This window comes from Ochotona princeps, chromosome 6 (genome assembly GCF_030435755.1).
Source record: "Ochotona princeps isolate mOchPri1 chromosome 6, mOchPri1.hap1, whole genome shotgun sequence".
Taxonomy (NCBI): domain Eukaryota; kingdom Metazoa; phylum Chordata; class Mammalia; order Lagomorpha; family Ochotonidae; genus Ochotona; species Ochotona princeps.
This window is the reverse complement of record NC_080837.1, coordinates 21726932-21736314: the sequence shown is the minus strand read 5'-3', so window position 1 is coordinate 21736314 and position 9383 is coordinate 21726932. Positions and strand designations below refer to the sequence as shown.

Here is a 9383-nt window from a genome sequence, read left to right as displayed (position 1 = left end):
TTCTCTTGTTCTTGACTTTGTTTTCTATTTTATTCCATGTTGTATGGATGGCAGGTGGCTGGCCAGGAGTGGGGAGAGCTTTGGTTGTGCGGAGAGGCAAAGATGTGCAGAGAAACTTTGTATCTGGACAAATCACAAGTGAGCAAGAGCTTTATTTTATAACCCTGTTTGGAAAGAAATTTGAACACTTGGGGTCTTGTCAGTGGTTGTACATCATAACCCCAACGTTGCTGAGAACCTGCTGTCCCAGAAGCATTAAATAAGGTTAGAACTTAAAATATATAATCATTGCCCATCACAGCCACACTCACCCACCCACCCTGTTCCCATCTTCCTCAGTATCTTCAGTCTCCCTTAAACTCCAACTCCAGCTTAAACAGTAACACATTAACTTTGACCTTCCTACTTCTCTCTTTCTACTTACTACCTCTCTGAGTCATGGGCTTTTATCTTCTCTCCTGGTTCCCAGGACTCCCTGGATACCAGTAATTCTCGCTACCTCACCCATTTATTACACTCTACCACTTTGAAAGCTTGGGTTCTGCTGAGGAGTTTCACTGTAAGTGCCCTCAGGAAATGCAGATGAACAGTGTGACTTCCAGGAGCTTCCCGTCAATGGGAGGACAAAGCTAACACAAAGAGAGGCCAATGTCACCCAGGCAAAGTAAGGGAAAGAGAGCATTAGTCAGTGTGTGCATTCTGTTTACGTGGTTGTATCCTTCCTGCTTGCGCCTTCCCCTGACGTTGATGTTGGAGCTAGAAGGTCTTGTGAACCTCCATTACAGTTAACGCTAAACCCTGCTAACTTCTCTCAGGTTCCATGCAATGACTCTGATGTAGTTTCTCTCCAGAACATCCCACAAACCTATGAGATCTATAATTCAAAGCCATTTACCCAATAGGTAAGTTAAATTCATCAGTAGGAGAAAAGGACCTAGGAGTTTGGGTGGGTAGGATCTGCTGTTTGAAGAACAGTATCATAGGTTTGGTTTAGCAGTGAAGATGTCACTTAAGGGGTTGGGGTCATGGTGAAGCAGGTTAAGGCTACCTGTGGTGCCAGAATCTCACAAGCAGCGGAAGATGGAGCATGAAGACAGAGTTCCTAGCATGGTTCAGCTCTGACCATTATGGTCGTTGGAGGAGTAAACCAGAAGATTGAAGAATTTCCTCATCCTGTCCTGCCTCCATCTGTAATTCTGCATTTCAAAGAAAAGAAAATCTCCTCCTGAAAAACCCAACCATTTAAGACACCTGCCTTTCCTATTGGAGTACCTGGCTTCAAGCTTCCTCTCAATTCATGATTCTAACTCCCTGCTAATTCAGACCCTGGGAAGAGATGGGTGACGGCTTGTTTGGGTCCCTGTCACCCTCAAGGGAGACTGAGAGGGAGTTCTTGGCTCCCTGCATGGCCACACCTGCCCCTGGCTGTTGAGAACAATTAAGGAGTAAACCAGTAGGGAAGAGACTTCTCTCTCTCTGCCTTTCAAACATGATAAACAAAAATGGCATCACAGCAATAGTCATCAGGAGATAAGTCACAGTTCCTCATTCTTTTATTTTGCTTTTAACAACTCTCCCTGCCCAAGGTATTATGACACAGCTCTGCTTTAATCATTGTTCAAATTAATTAGCCATCCTTGGAATGGCTGATTGAACCATGACACTTTTCCATGGTTAACTCCCTTTGATAAGAAACTATGTGCTCCAGCCTGGCTAAAGCTGACTTCCCAACTGAACCTGGAACTTACATGATAATTTAGTGGGTTTACATGCCACCTCTCCTCAAAACCCCCCTAAGACATAATGAAGAAGTAGGACTTCCCTAAAAGCAAATTTATAAATCTGTGTCTCCTTTACTCAAGGAATTTGTTTTGTTTCTTTTTTTTAAAGACATTTATTTTTATTGGAAAGTCAAATTTACAGAGAGAAGAGAGAGAAAGATCTTTCATCTGCTGGTTCACTCCCCCAAGTGCCCACAATGGCCAGAACTCAGCCAATCCAAAGCCAGGAGCCAGCAGCTTCTTCTGGGTCTCCCACATGGGTGCAGGTCCTAATGCTTTGGGCCATCCGCGATTGTTTTCCCAAGTCACATGCAGGGAACTGAATGGGAAGTGGAGCAGCCAGGATACAAACTTGTGCGCATTTGGGATCCTAGTGTGTGCAAGGTGAGGACTTTAGTCACTAGGCTACCCTTTCCAGGAACCTGGCTTTTACTTATGGGATAAAGTTGCTCCTAGCATGGCCAACCAAAATCAATTGCTTTCTGTGTACAGCTTACCCCATTGTTGGAGTGTTTCTACAAGGCACATCTTAGGCAAGAGCCCCTGGGAATGCTGGCCAGTTACATGGTTATGTTGGTTATTTAAAGAAGGTGAATGCAGGCATAGTTCCAGGGTTGGAGACATCTAAATATCTTCCTGTCATCCTAGATCCCTGGAAAGTATGCCTCAGGGCTCATCAGGCTCTGCATTTGATCCTCAGCCAGTGGGACAAGGAATCCTGAAGAAGGGGTTCATACTCCACTTGCTGAATCTCTATGTTGAAATTTACCTCCAGAAACTAGAAATGGGTTTAACCTGAAATGGGCCCTTCTTCCCTCCTGCCAACTCCTCTTCCTGACCAGCATGGGAGTAAAGGGTGGACATGCTGCCTTTCTCAATGCCTGCCTCACCTCTGCATGTCGGCTGGCTCCCGTCCCTCCCTGGGGTCAGCCCTGCTTTGCTTCTCTCTGGGGTTCTGACCGAGGCCATCTGCGATGGGGTCCATCTTTATGAGCACAGAGAAGGAGCGAGATTTGCATCCTTTCTTGGGTCCAGGGTACAGCCACACTTTTTGTAGCTCTTGTTGAGTTACTGTGTGAGAAGACAGGCCTCCTGTGGCTGGGACTGGAACCTACTTAACAGTAACCCAAGGAGGGACTGACCACGCCAGGCTCCACACAGCAGAATCCTTCACCATTCTCTCTCATCTTCTCAACCATCCTATGCAATGGGTGTTAGTGTTAACTCCTGCTGTGCAAAGAAAGCCATGGAAGCGTAGATTAACGAAAGGACTTGTTCAAGATCACACAGCTAGGAAGTGGCACATCCAGAATTCAGAGCTAGTTCTGCACTCTCAACAAGACATTTTGAAAGGCTTTAAAGCATAGATTCATTAAGAGTGGACACACCTGTCCTTGTTACCGCCAAAACACCTTTAAAATGTCTCTTTACTGAAATACTTTCTGTGCGCTTTTTAGGAGAACAGTAGGACTTGAGGCCCCACCCACCATAGTTAAGTCAGACGTAAAGCCCTGGAAGGGATTGTTCTACATGGGAGCCCAGACTTCCGCTTGAACGTTTCTTTCTCCCAGGGAGATGAGCCATGAACAGTCGGAGAGAGGCCAAGTACAGCAAGCTGCCAGGTGATGGAGCCCTGGGAGTGCCGCCTAGAGAGGCACAAGAAGACACGACATGGCTCTCCTGCCCGTGATGCCGTGACTTCTAACACAGAAAGCAAGCGAAACCCTCTCAGTTCCCTCCATTGCGAGAAGCAGCAGCAGTGTAAGCACTTCGTACACGGAGAAGGCAACCGCAGGCAAACATGGTCTCTCGACCACCAGGATTCGGATGAAGCCCATGCGATAGTGTACGTGGGACTCTGCAAACCTCGCTTCTGATTTGCCAGCAGCTCTCTAGCAGGCATCTCCAAGCAAGAAGTGGGACTTCCTGTTTGCCTTCTGCCCACTTCCTGTCTCTGAGCGTCTCCATGCCAACGCCTGCTCACGCCTTCTGGCTGCGGGTCTTTGATGTAGCTGCTCTGAGCCAGCCTGCAGTAAGGATCCCTGTTGCCTCCCGCGTGTGTGGCTGTATCTAGGGGGTTGTGCTTTCGTGTCAGATCTCAGCCTTGGCCTGAACTCTTTTTGGGGGTTCTGAGTTTTAGCTTCGTGTGGGCCCCTTGCTCCCACATTTTCAATGTCATAATTTTCAATTTCCACAGCCTCCAGATGGGTAGCTTCTTCTAACAGCTGGTTCTCCTCTAATAATTTAGGGATGCTCCACCTCAATTCACTTACCTCCTTTTGATATCTAGTAAAGTTCTTTATATTAAATTTCCTGTGTGCAGACGTTTGGCCAGGAATGCTGCTTTATTGGAGGACTGGTTGGGAGTGGAGCGCTGGAGCAGCTTTGAAAAAAGACATTTTCTGCGCAGGATCATTGAAACCATTCCTTGGGCCTTTCCTTGAAGGTCCAGTCTTGAGATTCCTGAGAACCCTACACTCTAGACATCAGTGAGAGGCGAACTCTGGAGCTCTTGTGAGACTTTCTGAAGTTAAGGCTAGCAGTCTTGCTAAGACAGATAAACTGGTTTTTTTTAGGACTTGTCTTTGGTGATTGAATTCTGGTTTCCATGATCTGCCTTTTTGCTGAAATGAAATGACCAAAGAAAAACTTTGAGTATTTGTAGTGATTCACTGGTGTAATGTTCAGGGAACAGGAGGCATGACAGTGGGGTTATAGAAAGAAGGCAGGGCCACGGCTGTGTCTTGCTGCCCCTCCTGGTTGAAGAAGTCGTGAGTTCTGCTGTGATGTGGACAGGTGACTAGGAGTCGTTTCGGGACAGCAGAGTACAGATTCCACAGTGGGCTGTCCTGGCTGAAATTCCTGCTTGCCTTCTTAGATATGGTCAGCACTCTTTTTTCCCCACCTCCCTCACTTCCCTGAGTGAGTCATGCTGGAGAGTATGCTCCTGGATGGTGTATTGAGTTTTCCTGCTTATCTGAGAGTAGCAAGCCAAGTGGTAGGTGATACAACCACACGCTGCCCTCTACTTTCAGAAACTGGAGAGGAACCCAAGACAGTTGGATGTCTTGTGAATATAGGAAAAATACATTTTGGAGAGTTGGAACATGAGGAGATAGGATCTCCAGTTGACTTCTGTGGAACCCAGCTAGTCTTCATTTGCAAACAGAGTCACATCCTGGCAAGAGATCTTCCTAAAGCAGGACGACATAAAGGTGAGACTTTTGTTTTGTAACTTTGGATTTTTATTTCTCCTAGAATTCTATACAAATTGTTGTTAAAGAGGATACAGTCTGAGGCTTTGAAAGAGGTACAACCAGCATTGCCAGGGCACACTTAGATAGCAGACTGATAGAACTGTAACTCCTTAGGAAGGAATGTACTGTTGGACAGTATGGGGAAAATCAGTCAGGGGGTGGGAATTGGAGGGAGGGGAATCTCAGACTATACAGAATTTTACCGTAAAATTCAAAATTTAAGATAAAAATTTTAAAAATTATCCTCACTATCAACCAAAAACAGAAGAGGTACAACAAGGGAAAGTAGTTACTGCTGGAAATATCTGTCACAGCCTGAACTCTCTTCTAGGGTTTTTTCCTGCTACAGTAAGAGCATCAGAAAGTTCATAGAAGTACATAATTATATAAAAAATAATGCCTGGATTTAGAAAACTATTACATCAAAATGAATTTTAGTTCCATGTTCCATGAACCTTTTCAGGTCTTCTGGTGTCTCACTCTCTTTAGTAGTAGTCAGTTCTCAGTGTTATTTTAAAGATAGGTGGAACAAACGGTAGATTTTCAGACAAAAAGTTAGGGGAAAAGGGTAGTAATAATCCCAGATTTCATTTGTATAATTCTTAGAACATAGGTGATAATTGACAAGTTCCTTGACCTCTGATTTTAATCTATAAAAGAAGCCTATCATATGACATTTCACACTGGTTGTGAAGATTAAATGGGATGAGTAAAGAAGTACTTCTGGCTCATAGCAGGCACTCATAAAATATTATATACATACAGCAGCAGCTTGTGTCCCTACATGCATCTATTTTGAATTTACTGAAGTGTGTGATGATTACTTTTTTGGGGGTTAATATTGCTTGTACATTCTCAAGAATATTTTTTGCAAGAGGGTAGCTGTATATTGTCATCAGACCAATGAATTACATTTACATGTGGTAAAAAGTATCTGAATATGTGAATTTCCAAGTAAATGTGGTTTTCCTTGTCAGAAGACTTCAAGATTGCTAGCCCTGGTGCTGAGTCTGGATTTCATCGCTATTTTTCTCCGGTTCAGTCAGAAATTCCAGACCCCATATAATATCTACCTTTTAGGATGGTAATGGGTGGGAAGAAGAATGAGGAATGAAGGGTGGGGACTTCCTCTTGCTCATTACATCTTTATGTCAGTAGCTGCTCAGTTCTACTTTCCTTTCAATTGGCGTGGTTGGAGTGGAGCCAAATCCTGATGTCAGGGCTGTCAGCTGGTTGGTAGGGTTAATTTCTAGATCTCCATCATGCAGCCAGGTGTAAGATGCTGTAAGCAGGGTTTTACTGCAGGTATCTGTCCAGAGGATAAATATACATTTGCCTTCAATTTGGAGTTAAACCCTCATGTTCCTAGGACTGTTTATAATCAGAGGCATTTTGTTCTGTCAAAGGGTTCCAACCTCCTCCTCCTTCCCTGTGTCCAAACTCCACTACTCTCCCATCCCATGAAGATGACTCAGTGGAAGAAACTCTGCCGTCGGTGTCACCTGTGGGTCCTGGGGTGCTATTTGCTGTTGGCCATCGTCTCACTCAGATTCTCTCTCAGATGGAGCTGTGACTTTGAGCACCTGGACCTGGACTCCAAGGCTTTTCGAAGCCGGTACTGTAGGGACATCTTGTACAGGTCCCTGAAGCTGCCAGCAAAAGGCACCATCAACTGTTCGGGGATCACCCGCGGGGACCAGGAGGCAGTGATCCAAGCTGTCCTGAATAATCTGGAGGTCAAGAAAAAGCGGGAACCTCTCACACCTGACCACTACCTCGAACTGACCAGAGACTGCGAGCGCTTCAAGGAGGAGAGGAAGTTCATCCAGTTCCCACTGAGCAAAGAGGAGTTGGAATTCCCAATCGCCTACTCTATGGTGGTTCATGAGAAGATTGAAAACTTTGAGAGGTTGCTGCGAGCTCTGTATGCCCCTCAGAACATATACTGTGTCCATGTGGATACCAAATCCCCCGAAAGTTTCAAAAAAGCTGTGGAGGCCATTACTTCATGCTTCCCCAATGTCTTCATAGCAAGTAAGCTAGTGTCTGTAGTTTATGCCTCCTGGTTCCGGGTACAGGCTGACCTGAACTGCATGGAAGACTTGCTACAGAGCCCGGTGCCATGGAAATACTTTCTGAACACATGCGGTACAGACTTCCCTATAAAGACGAACGCCGAAATGGTCCAGGCCTTCAAACTGTTGAATGGGAAAAATAGTATGGAGACAGAGGTGCCTACTGAAGGCAAAAGGCACCGCTGGAAATATCACTATGAAGTGAAAGACACATTGTACATAACCAACAGGAAGAAAGACCCTCCGCCTTATAATATAACTATGTTCACGGGAAATGCCTATTTTGTGGCTTCTAGAGACTTCATAAAACATGTCATAAAGAACCCCAAATCTCAAGAACTGATTGAGTGGGTCAAAGATACCTACAGCCCAGACGAACACCTCTGGGCAACGCTGCAGCGTGCACCATGGATGCCTGGCTTCACCCCTTGGCACCGCAAGTATGACATCTCAGACATGACTTCCATTGCCAGACTTGTCAAGTGGCAGGACCACGAGGGAGATGTCAAGAAGGGGGCGCCTTATGCACCTTGCTCTGGAGTCCATCAGCGGGCTGTCTGTATTTATGGGGCTGGGGACCTGCACTGGCTATTGCAGAACCATCACCTGTTGGCCAACAAATTTGACCCAAAGGTGGATGACAACGTTCTTCAGTGCTTAGAAGAGTACCTCCGTCATAAGGCCATCTATGAGACTGAACTCTGAGACACACGGTGGTAGGGATATGTCTAAATGGGCCAGCACTTGCTGGGAACGTTTGGGGTGGGAGAGTAGGGCTGCCCCTAGGAGACAGGGGCTGTACTGTAGGGGTGCAGGTAGGCACCTGTGCTGCCTGGGTGACTGCTGATTGTTCGCTCGCCCTTATCCACAGCAGTTCCTTCACTGACTTCCTCACCGGGTAAGAATAAGAACTACTGTTAAATGGGAGGTGAAAGGATAGGTGTGTGACAGGGGATCCTGGATTTTTGTTGAATGCTTGGGATCAGGTTTTCAATTCTATGAGGGGCACTGCCCCTAACAATGCTAGGTTTGATAGTAGGAGGGGGACTTGGATGGAATGAATGTCTTCCTTTTTGTATTTATTTTTAAATAAATACTTTTGATGCAAAGCCCAAGCTCTACTTTTTTATCTAACAAGGCGGAGATAATATAAATATGAACAGATAAAATGTGTGAGACCTTTCTCATGGTTATTGGTAACATTTAAATTCTCTACTGGAATGCAGGAGGATTTTCTGTTATCTCAAAGTGATCCTGGCAAGCTGAATGAATGGAAAATCCACAAGTATTTGGAGGAACAGAGCAGATTTTTTTGCATTATTGAAAGTTCCCCTGTTCATTTTATTCGTTGCCAGGTTCATGACTTTTCTGTAAGGGTGACTTAACCAGTTTGACCACCCGTATCCTTATTGGCAAATTACAGCACTAATTTTGCCAGCTTCATTGCCAAAGTTTAACATTCCATAACCGAGATAATAGCCATTTAGGTAAAGTCACAGATAGTTTATTGTTCAAACTGAAACACATTTTGGATAGAGGAGTGACCATAGCATTAACAATTAGGTTGAGAAACAAAAATAAATAAATAAACTAGCACTCTTCCGCACAACCGGGATATTTGATTATTTCATGTTTACCCTTCTTAAAATTTTTTACTTAGTCAAAGGGTTACTACATGACTTAGCAGATTGTCTCCCCCCCCCCCAAGAAAAAGGTACAATGTGTAAGTAAATCGATGTATATATCTGTGTGTGTGTGTGTAAATGTATGAATGTACACACAAATGTGTGAACACTCCTCAAGGTAGGTACCAAAGATTTCTCACTGGAACAGTTCCTCTTCTGAAGCTCCCAAGATAAGTGTTAGCTTTCAGTCATGTGCTTCTGTAATGGGTCAGGGCCACTGTAAAAACACAGGCAGTGCTCTTTGAATGCTCTTCTACATGCAGTATGCTGTGTTTAACAGATCCATGTGTAATTAGAAAGCTATTTCCATGAACACAGCATTATGTGTAAATATGTGATTGGGGTTCCTCACCCTCAGATTTCTTCACCATCAAATTTCTCTGCATTCCATGAGACCGACATGGTCATAACTACATCTGACGTGCTGGATTTTCTGCTGCTGTTTCAGTGATTGTTTTCTGTAAGGTTGTTGGACATGAGAATTGCATCCACCAACCTACCTGTGTTGTCACCCTGCATCCTCTGCACCTCGCTCCCCACCCCACCACGGAGCATGCTTTGTATGGTCTGTTTATACATCCCCTG

At 44.9% G+C, this 9383-nt stretch overlaps 1 protein-coding gene across 3 annotated transcripts; it reads left to right on the top strand.

Annotated features, from left to right (window-relative positions):
• The first annotated feature begins 3248 nt into the window (after positions 1-3248).
• GCNT3 (glucosaminyl (N-acetyl) transferase 3, mucin type) lies at positions 3249-8222 on the top strand. 3 transcript variants are annotated; one of them, XM_058665760.1, is made up of 3 exons: positions 3249-3627; positions 4817-4996; positions 6445-8222. In XM_058665760.1, the coding sequence occupies exon 3, from the start codon at positions 6499-6501 to the stop codon at positions 7816-7818; it is 1320 nt and encodes a 439-aa protein (XP_058521743.1). In that variant the 5' UTR covers positions 3249-3627; positions 4817-4996; positions 6445-6498; the 3' UTR covers positions 7819-8222. The 3 variants fall into 3 exon arrangements, with proteins under 3 accessions (XP_058521743.1, XP_058521742.1, XP_004578091.2); XM_058665759.1 differs by having other exon boundaries at positions 3249-3813; XM_004578034.2 differs by lacking the exon at positions 3249-3627 and having other exon boundaries at positions 4686-4996.
• Positions 8223-9383: the final 1161 nt, after the last annotated feature.

Bases quoted from the DNA above. Each gene is read 5' to 3' on its own strand.
- GCNT3 (XM_058665760.1), top strand. From the start codon at position 6,499: ATGAAGATGACTCAGTGGAAGAAACTCTGCCGTCGGTGTCACCTGTGG.